At 39.0% G+C, this 12,289-nt stretch overlaps 1 protein-coding gene across 1 annotated transcript in view; it reads right to left on the reverse strand.

Annotated features, from left to right (window-relative positions):
• pde9ac (phosphodiesterase 9ac) overlaps nucleotides 1–7,245 on the reverse strand; it is a 10,507-nt gene extending 3,262 nt beyond the window's left edge. The window contains exons 1-18 of the mRNA XM_069690091.1: nucleotides 7,108–7,245; nucleotides 6,654–6,816; nucleotides 4,703–4,773; nucleotides 3,856–3,933; nucleotides 3,614–3,657; nucleotides 3,417–3,471; nucleotides 3,123–3,193; nucleotides 2,922–3,009; nucleotides 2,740–2,821; nucleotides 2,572–2,646; nucleotides 2,398–2,484; nucleotides 2,064–2,168; nucleotides 1,812–1,894; nucleotides 1,408–1,564; nucleotides 1,167–1,280; nucleotides 770–874; nucleotides 536–664; nucleotides 356–451 (exon numbers count right to left, since the gene is read on the reverse strand). Coding sequence (XP_069546192.1) covers nucleotides 356–451; nucleotides 536–664; nucleotides 770–874; nucleotides 1,167–1,280; nucleotides 1,408–1,564; nucleotides 1,812–1,894; nucleotides 2,064–2,168; nucleotides 2,398–2,484; nucleotides 2,572–2,646; nucleotides 2,740–2,821; nucleotides 2,922–3,009; nucleotides 3,123–3,193; nucleotides 3,417–3,471; nucleotides 3,614–3,657; nucleotides 3,856–3,933; nucleotides 4,703–4,773; nucleotides 6,654–6,722 — 1,509 coding nt within the window. The 5' untranslated portion in view covers nucleotides 6,723–6,816; nucleotides 7,108–7,245. The remainder of the gene's footprint in view (nucleotides 1–355; nucleotides 452–535; nucleotides 665–769; nucleotides 875–1,166; nucleotides 1,281–1,407; nucleotides 1,565–1,811; nucleotides 1,895–2,063; nucleotides 2,169–2,397; nucleotides 2,485–2,571; nucleotides 2,647–2,739; nucleotides 2,822–2,921; nucleotides 3,010–3,122; nucleotides 3,194–3,416; nucleotides 3,472–3,613; nucleotides 3,658–3,855; nucleotides 3,934–4,702; nucleotides 4,774–6,653; nucleotides 6,817–7,107) is intronic.
• Between the last annotated feature and the right edge of the window lie 5,044 nt (nucleotides 7,246–12,289).

Below are 12,289 nucleotides of genomic sequence, written 5' to 3' on the forward strand. Positions count from 1 at the left end.
TAGATAGATAGATAGATAGATAGATAGATAGATAGATAGATAGATAGATAGATAGATAGATAGATAGATAGATAGATAGATAGATAGATAGATAGATAGATAGATAGATAGATAGATAGATAGATAGATAGATAGATAGATAGATAGATAGATAGATAGATAGATAGATAGATAGATAGATAGATAGATAGATAGATAGATAGATAGATAGATAGATAGATAGATAGATAGATAGATAGATAGATAGATAGATAGATAGATAGATAGATAGATAGATAGATAGATAGATAGATAGATAGATAGATAGATAGATAGATAGATAGATAGATAGATAGATAGATAGAGTAGGTTCTACCTCTGTCATGGCATCATCAATCTGCTTCAGCTCCTCATAGTGGTCACGAGAGTCTCTCAAAGGCTGAACCATTATCTCTTCAATCTGAGGAAACAACTGGTGGAAAGAAACAACAGTATAAGCAGTTACGGTCAATCAAAGAAAGAGTGTGTTTACACACCCGTAAAGACTTATTTCTACCTTCATGACAGTCTCAAACATTGGGATGAGGACAAACTTGATGAATCCGATCTGAGCAGTGGGTTTGGTGACTTTATCCCTGTCCATGAAGGGAGCCACTGGGAGACCCTCTGACTTCTCCCTGTCACTCTGGAAACAGAAAAAGTTGAAGAATTGTCATTTGATCTGGTGGACTGAGTCCTTTCTTTACTTCATGGGTTTAGTAGTACAAGTGAATGCTTTGGTTGGAGTCACCTGCATGAAGTACTCCTGCAGTAGACAGTCCACCCACGGCTCGGCAACTTCAGTTGGCCTCACCTCGTTGGAAATATCACAGCACTTGATCAAAACCATCTTCAGCTGAAAACACAAACAGGCACATGTATAAACACATTTAAAAGATGCACACAAACTGAGGATAAAGAAGCCTATTCATTATTACAGTCACAAAACACATGTTTGTCTCAGCATTTTCTGCATTTGTCTGACCACTTTTCCAATTACACTAATTCAAATCACTTGGCTGGTGCTGATTACAGCACACTCAGCAAGGCCTGCTTGTTTAGAGGTCACATCTGTTAAGTACAGTGCAATAAACAGCTGATGTTAGGGGGATTGCAAAGTGATCTTGTAAGGCAGAATGCATACATACGCATGTCACATGCTCTTCATTGGTGAAGTCAAAGTTATCCACTTTTTGCTTGAAGGAGTCGAGTATCTCACCATGTCTGGCCATGTCAGTGGCCAGGATGAGGGTAATAATTGCCTGGAAATGCAGCGCAAGGGCAAAAGCAAAGTCTAGTTGACATCACAAATATGTGACAAGGCTGTGTAAGAGAACTCAGCTTGCTTGTCATGAATATACTAGTGAGAGTTTTACATGCACCTCTCACCTGTCGGATTTGTTTGAAAGCTTCAGGATCCACATTTGCAAAGATGTTGCACTCAGGCAGGGAAAGGATCTGGAAGGCCACGGCACAATGATGGTTCTCCAGGGGAGAGATGTCGTTGTAGCGCACCGCCAGCTCTGTGCGAGCATTGATTTGGTACCTGATAGATGGATGACATTGTTGAATGCATGGATTTAAGATGGCTGGATGAAGCTGCGCTGATAAGAGAGGTTCTCGCCTGGCTTGAAGCCCCAACCCAAAACAACACGATTATCTGAATCGGTATGTTTTCATACCTGAACTCTCTCCATGCTGAACTAGCAGAGGATGTCAAAACATACTGGGGGTCAACGGGCATCTGTACTGCTCTATCTGTCGACACCCCTACAGAGAACAGTGAGTCTTACGTGTTGTTGTAGCCGGGGTGGTCCAGGTCATGACACACTGCAGCTGTCATTAAGATGCCCATGCACGTGAGAGTCAGCTTCTCCTGGACAGCAGTGTAAAGGGAAATTAACTGGTTAGTAATTTAAAGGAGGATCATAGAATTTATGACATTTTTTCAACAAATGTGGTTTTGTAAAAGTGCATAGATGAAGGATAATTCTGATATCCTTGATGTGCATGAATGCAAATGCACCCACAAACCCAGAGCGTACCTGTAGGTCGCAGAGGTGAATCATGCCATACATCATCTGACTAACACAGAAGCAGTGACGAAAGTTGTGGAAAGGGTTGTTACGGTAGTTCTCCTGAATCGCCAACTAGAAGATAGAGTTATCCATTCAGTGCGCTGACTACAGGATCTCAAATCAAAAGTACCTCTATCGTTGTACGCTCTGATAATTAGTTAACAATCTGTGTCAGAACTCTGTGAAACCTCCAAGCAACACGTTAGCTTGTGTTTAAATGCTTGTTTGAAATCTGGACCGTTTGCAACGCAATATTCAGTATATTCATGTGCTCCGGTGTTCTCTATTGCTCCCACTTTACCAGCCAGCGTTTGAGTGTGATGGGGTTCATGTTGAACACCTTCACCAGTCCCAAGTCATGGTACATGTACTCCAGACAGCTCAGCATCTGCAGCAGCAAAGAAAGGCAAATGAAAGTCAGACACTAGTCACTTGGAGGACACGGAATCTAAAAGGCCGATGGAGACATACAAACCTCATTGTGTTCCCAGTGCCAAACGTCAAATGTTGGCTTCTTCAGTGCCTCAATTGTCTCCTGAGAGAGTGTGTACTGTATATTCCAAAAACAGAAAGTGATCAGAACATCGAAAGACCCTCCAGAGGATCTTCAGAAGTTGGAAAGCATCTATCACAGGGGATATACCTTTGGGTAGTTGGGGACATCTCGTCGAGGAGTGACCTTCTTCCCATCGTCTGAGTAATTGTATTTACATGGGCAGTTTACCCTGAGACCAGGCGGGACAAATTTCAAGACATTTTATTTTCTATTTTGATACGACTTTACTTCCTTTGATATTCCATTTAAAACTTCAGAGGCTTATTCACCTGCCACCACCTCTTGAAGTCATCTCATCTCGCAGCTTCTTCAGATCATTTTTACACTTCTCAATCTCCACAACTTTCAAGCCCTCCACTGAAACAAGATAAGTAAAGCTGGCTTAAGGAATGCGTTTTCTCCACAATATCGCAGGTTAAAGTACATTTGAATGGTGTTTCTTTTCAGGCTGTATAAAATCCACCACTCACACTCCACTCTCTTCTCAAGCATTGCTAGCCTGTTGGTGACCTCGGTCTTCAACTCGTTGATGCGAAAGGCTCTGTGAACGAAAACAGAGAATGATTTCAAAATGACCTGCACTTCATACAGTTACGTTTTTATGACCATTAAAAGTAAAAATGTGCTTTCCAAGTGACTGACTGAATTTACTTGTACGGGTTGCTGTGTGGATTGTCACTGAAATACCCTGGTGTCAGGTGTGTGTGTGTGTGTAAGGTGTGTGTGAAGGGAGGAAAGGCAAGGCTTCAGTCATCATAACACACCTGCTGAACTGATCAGCCACCTGGGACAACACGTTCTGAAACATGTCCTCCTTGTCTGCAGACATAAATAAACCCGTTAAATCATCGGGTTTGATATTTTCAAGCTCATTACTTTCACAGTAGATGTGTTGCTGACGCATGAATACATGTGACAATGAGCCAGCTAGAAAACAGGAAAGCAATTTAAAACACTTTACCTCCAAGCTGACCAATAGACATTGGGACAACTTTGTAGAGACAGCTGTGAGGAAATCAAATGTGTTATTACTTACATTTACGACATTACTATTTATTTATTTTTAGCTGTACAGATTTACATTTAAAGTTTAATGAAAAGTTTACAAATTCACTAGAACCTCTGTGTAGATATTATGGATGACAGAGAAATTTAATTATTTGACAAAAGCATAAATACAGTATTATAATGCTGGTATATTACTTCGGAGAGTTGGTGGCCATGGTGGGATCAATGGAGACCAGGGCACCTTCTGGATCCACCATCATGATGGCAGTGTTCCTGTGGTGTGAGGATGAGAAGAAGAGAGTTAACTTTTTGTATTCAACATAAATATATTTATATATATCTTTTATTTACATTATATTTCTGATTATATATTTATAAATCTGTAAAGGCTTTTGAAAATGGCCTTTTTTGTTGTTTTTTGCCAGGTGTGAGATTTTGTTTAATATATTTTAAAGGTAAAACAGAAATGATACATACACTTACATACACTTGTTGTATGAGTTATTCAAAAAAATGATTAATTATAGTAATTTTGGCACACATTTTTTTCTTTGCTCTTACAGACAAAACTGCATCTATGTGCTGTGCCTGCAGTGGACGATATCATATATTTTATAAAGTAAAGTCAGCAGAGATGTTGACTTGCAGAAAGGGGGAAAGAGGGACAGAAGCAAACTAAAAGAACAATCCATACAAATTCTATTTCCCTCAGTAAAAGCTAAATAAAATCATGGGCAGATGGCATTGAAATTTCGCTTCCATCATCCATCATTGTTTGCTTTGTAACTAATGCATGTGTCTTTCTGATTACTGTGTTCAAGAGTTCCTTATATGTCCGTGGACACAGTTACTCTGTGGAGCTACTCAACATGTGTTTGTCCCTGCATTTATTGTTATTTACTGTGACTGCAGCAGGATAATCTCACTGTTATGTGATATTTTGTTGTAGCTTCATGCAATAATTACTCATATCGATCGTATCTATCATAGGCATCTCCATGCGAATAAACAAATAACCAAACAAAATAAACAACTAACAAACCTTGGTATGTTAGATGAGGAACACAGAAGCTCCTTGATGTCACATGGACTGCAGTGCCGGCTAAAAACCACCTGCAACAGGAACACAGCTCTTGTATCTTAAATTTAGACTTTATTAATCCCACAGTGGGTAAATTTAGTCATCACAGCAGCATAGAAACACAAAAAGGTGCACACAATAAGAAAAAGTGTACAAATAGGTATACATAAAATAAGATAGATAAAAATAATTATTTTAGAAAAAAAATAAGAGCACTGAATAAATACACACACACACACACACACACACACACAAATTATATAGACAAAAAAAAATAGAAGTTAAAAAAATATCAAATAAATAAATACAGCTTGGGTTCTTAAGTCACATACAAACTTGGTTCTTATTGTATACGTGTAAGACTCCAGATGTGCATTGATTGAGTTGACTAGTGCAGATAGAAGTGATAATAGTTTCTCTCATGCCACATTATTTTGGGAAAATCTCTTTTCAACAGAAACGAAGCACTGCAGTCAGTGTCATTTCCAAAGGCACACCTGCACAGAAGCAGCTGCTGTGGTTTCGATATAATGCAAGGCCTCAGTGTTCTGACCGGGCTGGAAAGTTATCCAATTTCATGTGTTTTTCAGACAACTAAGTCACATGGGAATGTAAAGTACGGGTCAGTTCTTTCTATGGTTGAACAAGGCAAAGTCGGAGAGACCAGTGTGGGAACAGTGTGAAAGAAAATGACAGCTGGAGTTTGAGATTTCATGGACCTCTTAAAGACAGCAACATTATTCACGCCTGTCAGGCACAAACAAATCAGCCCAGTTTACGAGACTTAGCACAGTACATGCATAGAGAGTACAAAATCGGTGTGGAGGACTGTTAGCAAAGAGTGGGTGCGTGTACCCAGAGCAAAAACTGTGATTGAGATGGGAGCAGGTGTAGCAGACAAACAATCAGCCTCAGGCAGTGGACTCTTGAGTGGACATGTGTCATCACCAGCTCTCTACTTGAAGCACTCCACATCAGCCGATCAACAAGTGTTTGTCTCTATCTCATCATGTCTGGAACTATTTTAAGACGTGAAACTTGAGCCTGAAACCATTTGTCATATGCTTGCTGTATGATGACTGTTGCTCTGTTGTTGTTATGATTAAAAAGCAACTAAAAAGCTTCCTTTCTGAAATCAACACTGATTAACTGGAAACTTTGATGTGCAGCAGGAAATATATTTGAATCGATATTTATGTCTCCAAGAGGCGTAAGGCAGCAAGATTTAATGCAGGTGTGTAAACTGCAAACGGCAGGTGTTTTATTCTGTCAGTGACACCTGTGAGGCAAACTAATCTGAATCTCTGACTAATCTTATCCTTTCCTCAAGTGAAGTGAATCCACTGGGAATAAGTGCTGTGAAGGTCTGGGGTAAATTATAAAGGTTATTATTCAATTGCCATAGTTCATTAATATTTGGGAATGGTAAAAATAATTTAAAGATGTTGTTTCTTAAGGTATTTCTTATTCCATTGAGGATTTTTACCCATGTAACATTAATCTAAGATGCTTCAAGAGTGATTCTTATATATAGTTTGATACATAATTTGATAAAATACAAAAATAATCTAAATATTTTAAATGTCAGTACTGTACTGTCAGTACTGTGATGTTATAGAATATAGTTGACAACTATGTGGTCACCTTATCAAAATATTAAATCTATGTCAAATCTTCATACGTCTAATATTTCTGAACCTTAATTAAATCATATTTGGAAGGAAGCAACGTGTTTTATATTTCTGAAGGTGAAACGAGCCCATCTCTCACACATCTCGACCTAAATCTCTATTACAAGGAGATTGAACATAATCTATATCTGTATATCTGTATATGTATGCAATATTTACTATATTATGTAAACAATAAGAAAAGACTCCAAAGACATGTAAATATTTGGAACTGAACCCACCTTTTGCACTTTTCCATCCACATCCAGGTAAATCGTTTTGGGGGCATAGGAGGAGGAGCTGGAGCCCATGTTGACCTCCCTCTCTCCTCTCACACACCCGCAGTGATTCTGCCTTGGAGCTCTGACTGAAGAACCAGAAGAGGCAAGAACCTGAGGTCTTTTCCTGAGGATCCACAAGATAAACAAACAGGGGGAGAACACTGTTTTTTTTTTTTTCCTGTACATTCATGTAAATAGAGCTGTGTATACTAATGCCTAATAAAAACAATGAATTGTGACATAAGGAGATAAAAAAATATCAGCAACAGATGCTCAGTTTTCTATCAATAAACATTACCATACTCAAGTAGTACACATAAAATAGTAAGATGATTGACTTTTAATAAAACAGAAAACATTATACATATAATAAAGTTAAAATAATGAAAAGCATGAGCACATCTGTTGAACTCACAGTGTCAGCGATGCAGCTTCCCCTGTGGAGACTGGAAGTAATGTCCCAGGTGCTGAGGATGCAGCTGACTCGCACGCTCACAAACGCACAAATGCAAAGGCGAAGAGAGAGAGACGTTGCGTGTGATGGAGCTGGTGAGGAGGGGTATGTGCGAGGGAGGCATAGGGGTATGGAAGACTATGAATGTAACTGGTACTCGTGCTGGTTGCCATGGGACTGTTACTATGGGAGTGTGGTGGGAGGGGGGGGGGGGTGGAGAAAGACGAGACAACCCCGATGTCTTAAGTGGTGCAGGGCTTTTACCTTAGCCGGTCACAAACCTTTTATCTCCAAAGTCTGATTCACTGTATCTCATGGGAAGAAAAAACAACAACACAAAAGCATGCTGATTTGATCAGTGTTTACTTCACTGCTATCTGACTGAGATCTGTGTATCATACCTGTATTGTGTGGAAAACAGCCCAGTTATTGGCCCAGAGGTCGCACAGTACACAAACAAAATCAAACAAAACACTGATTAGAGTCCTCAAAGCTACATGGAAAATTATGGGAAATTATATCTTATCAAGGGGACTCCACTTCTAACTAAAGGGGCCATATGTTAAAGTGGCCATGTTGTGTCTGTCAGCCAGTGAGCTGTACATGTGTTGTGCTGTGTAGATTCATTTCGTATGTATTTGTTCATTTTCAAAAAACCATGCGTGTGTACGTGCGTATGTGTGCTTGTGTGTGCGTGGATGGTACCCTCTTCAGCCCATTCATCAACTTGATTGTTGATAACAGGTCTGGCAGATGGTTTTGTCAGATGAGTTCAACGGGGCACTTGAGAAGATTCGAAGGTGCGTTCTACTTTTAGCAACACTTTATATATGATCAACTGAAGGATACGATACATAATACAATTTCATAACACATTTAGGCCATGAAAACATTTGCTAACAGTCTGACCTGTCATGATACTTTATTTCATGTTGGAATTACTTTCACAGCCCCAAATCTCAGATGTATCTGTCTGTTCAACAAACATTCAAATTTGGATTAAGACAATTTCCTAAAAATAGCAAACATCAGGAAGAGCAGCAGAACAGTGATGAAAAATATATATATATATATATATATATATATATATATATATATATATATATATATATATATATATATATATATATAAAATTAGCACTTTTTCCAAGCAGCTGGTACTCTTTTCTACAATCTTAATATCAGGTTATCTGATAATTGCGTAATGGCCCCAAATGAACTGCAATACCCAGGAGGCACTACGTCATGCTCATCTGTTCCACTTCTCATCAGCCGTCTTTTCACTGTCAGTCTTAGTAACATTACCTTACAATAATGCTGGCCTCGATCCAATAGGGCACAAAGAGAACACACACAGAGTCAGACGATGACACAGCAGAGTTTCGAGAGTCATTACATTACCATTACATTTCATTTAGCTTGACACTTTTATCCAAAGCGACTTACAATAAGTGCATTTCAACCATGAGGGTACAAAACACAGAACTAGAGTCAAGAAAATAAAATTTCTTCAAGAAAGCCAAACTACAAAGTGCTATCAGCAAGTGCCATTTTAAGTGCTACTAAAGTTATACTATTCAAGGTAAAAGAGTCAAATCCTTCTCAACTAAATGCAGGCTGGGAGCCGGGAGCCGTGAACACTCAAACTGTATAGATATATATATATATATATATATATATATATATATATATATATATATATATAATGTGCCGTAATGATTTTAACACTTTTAGAAAAGAGTACCAGCTGCTGTTGGAGGGCAAAAGTCGCCCTTCGATGCACAAGAAGTCATGATACATATGTACTTCTGCAACACCTTTTTTTCATCTGAGAGCTACCTTGACAAAATGAGTGTCGGAGGTCTACTCATGTTCAGAAACATTTATTAACATAGCTGAGCACCACCCAAACAGAAAGGAAGGAAGGATAAACCAGCGAGAAGTCTGATAACTAAACTATTAGACTGAGTAATGGTTTCTTTCCACAGGCGATAAGATTGTTAAACATATAACGCTCGTTATGTGTTATATTTATTACTTTTTCACCCTGGTCATGAGATACGTTATCTCCTTCCATTATGTGTAAAAATATGTATGGTCGGAATGACAATCTAATTAATCTTAAATGTAAACAAGTAAAAAAATACTCTGATCTGGAAGCTTCTTAAAAGCCTTAAAGCCAGAGATCTGGGATGATAAAGGAGAACAATCGACCGGAAAATTGCCTGCTTACTAGTGTCAAAACCACTGACCGGACCCATCTTTGATTACACTCATGGAGGTAGCTGCTTTAGCAAAGAACAGTCCAAGGTAATCCTAAAAGAGAGCACCACCATAGGCCAGGCCATATAAAATCAGCCTTTGGAAAACAATGAATCAAGCTCAACTCTGTGCTCTTTACAAATAATGACTCTGAACACTTTAGAAGGCTGCATTAACTCAGTCATGTAAGATTCTTGAGTCTTAAATCAGAGGTGCTTAAATTCTTCCCAAAGAGGGCAAATACTAATCAGAACAGAGGACCGGGACCAAAATAAATGTCTACGGTATGAGACATTACATTAAAGTGACATATATTTAACAGGAGATTCATCTAAAAACAAATTTCAGCAAAAATGTCTTTGCGTGCCACTGCCTTGATTTCACGTCTTGACTGGTAGCCTGAGCCGGTTATGATGGACACACTAACAGCAATGAGCGTTAGCAGGAGAGAAAGAGAACACCAGATTCTTCATAGATAAAATGTAGGCTGGTGTAATTAGATAGGGAAGCTTAGTACTGAACTAAGCTGTACTGCAGTAAACCTCATATAATAAACTTTTAAGCTGCCAAAATTTACAGTCCTACACACAACATTACGGATAGGATTAAAGGCACTTAGGGAGAACAAGCACGAGCTGTGGTGGGCAAAATGAAGAAGTTGCGAGCCATAGTTGGCCCAACATTTGGCTACTCAAATCTATATCAGCAGTTTGAGGATTACGGAAATGTCCCCCGGACTTTGTTTCTCCTAAAGATAACTAGTATTAATTCACAGAATTTGTACTGAATTGACATCATTACCCGCCAGAATATGGCTGAGGAGATTAGAAGAAATAGCTGTAGTTGGTGAAAAGGGACCCCCAGAAGGTGGCGCTGTAACTACGGTGGCCGGGGATCTAATGTGGGTGGATGAGTCGGCGGTGACGTCACTGGGACCTGGACGAGGTGGAGGAGAAGCAGGTGGCTGGAGTTTTGGTAGCTGGAGATGTCCATACATGCTCGGGAGGCAACAGGTACAAAATGGATGCTGAAATACTCATTTAATTACCTGTTTAAAAAAGATCCCTTAGGTGGATAAGAGGGCAGATTTGCGGCGGTTCCATAGTTGTTGTTGAAGAGCGACGTGTACCACGTGGAGCGGGCTGATGAATGAACGGTGCACGGATTTAAAGCGCACCAATTGGGGAGGGCGGACTGAAGCTTGTGTATGATTGGACGGGGAAGGGACCCGCGACAAACTCCGTGCCTGCCTGAACTACCGCGAAGCTTCTTTTTAATGAGACGGCTGGCGCTGCATGGAATCTACAAGAGAGATGTATGCTGCAGTGTCTCCACTTAAGTGAACTCTAATGGAGTCATTCAAATATGAATGTGTCAGTCTTGTTCTGAAATTAGATTTCATGACATTAGTGTCAGAATGAGCTGCTTCACAAAGGTATGCAGACCCAAATAAAGCAGACATTTCCAGAGCTGATTGGTGAAGATTCACATAGTTCTCTGACTTTATACCTTTCCAGAAATGCTGTTGATATTTTAGCTGGACATCATTTTGGCATCTTCTCCGATCTCTTTTTCTATAGACTATTAGATAACTTGACCTCTTTGTGCCACAGGTATTTATTTAAGGAAAAAACTGAGAATTTAAAGGGGGAATCATTTCTATGGTGCAACTGCTAACAACTTATAACCACCAGAAAGAGGAATGTTACACCATTTTTCAGAAGAGGTTAGAAACCTTTTGTTCAATCTTCAACAAAGAATTGTATTTTATAAACTTATCTATCCAATAAAGGTGGCTGGGAACATATGAGCCCAGGACTGGTGCAAGTAAAAAAAGAGTAAAATGGAAATACTCAAGTAAAGTACAACTATATACTAATTTAAGGAAGCTAACTGCAGTAAATTGATTTACATGCAATAGGTGCTGTATGCTCATCGTTGACAGAAGTAGCAGTAGTATGACATACGATATGGAAAAGCAGAATGAAAATACAGACTAAACTAGAAGGCCATTGGACAGCGTAGACCTCCATCAAGGCCAATAGTCCACTCTTCTAGAACATGCAAATAAGCAACTGTAACTTCTATATAAGTATGGATATATTGTCAAACATTTAGAAAGATGTTAATAATATGCATAGTTGAAACCTCACATCTCAGCTATTATAATAGTTCCAGTTCTTCCCATGGAATTACTGTTCAAGCATTCTCCATGACGACTGCTCGCAGTATTAAGTTTGAGGAAATACATGAGTACCCCAGAGGATTACTGGAACCCATGACAGTGGATTGTAACACTGAGTCATTGTACTTCTAGAATTGGCTATGTTTTGTCACTATTGAATTTTACTACCATCTATTGGATTTCAAGTTGTATTTAAGTTTTATGGTGTTCAGTTGGTCAAATGGCCTAACTCATAATGTTAATGAAGTGTCAAGAAAATCAGGCTGGAAGTTCCTCCGTAATCCTGCTGACAAACAGTCAAGGAAACAAACTGCAACATAATTTTAACTAATAAAACAGGTTAAGTATGAAAAATTATAAGTTAAAAGGATTGCAGGCAAAATGTAACGGGTTTTTAATAAATACTGGATCAGAAAACATGTCAATTAATTTGCCACATTTGTTCCTCTCTTCTTCTTTTGTTCTTTAAATAGAGATGAAAGCTGATGGTGTTATGGACCAGATCCTCGCCAAGTCAAAAAAGTCCAGATAAGAGCTTTCCAACAATAAGGTCACCCTCCTCTACGGGGAATTTCACATCGACAGGCTAGTGTGAACATGGGCATTAGCGAGGAGGCTCAACCAGGCAGCAGGAGGAGGTAATTAATTAGATATGGAGAGCATCATACATCCTCTCTATTCGACTCATAATATACA

Source organism: Brachyistius frenatus, unplaced genomic scaffold, assembly GCF_029030835.1.
Source record: "Brachyistius frenatus isolate BFR_SWC_R1_liver_20210118 unplaced genomic scaffold, ASM2903083v1 Contig_1, whole genome shotgun sequence".
NCBI lineage: Eukaryota > Metazoa > Chordata > Actinopteri > Embiotocidae > Brachyistius > Brachyistius frenatus.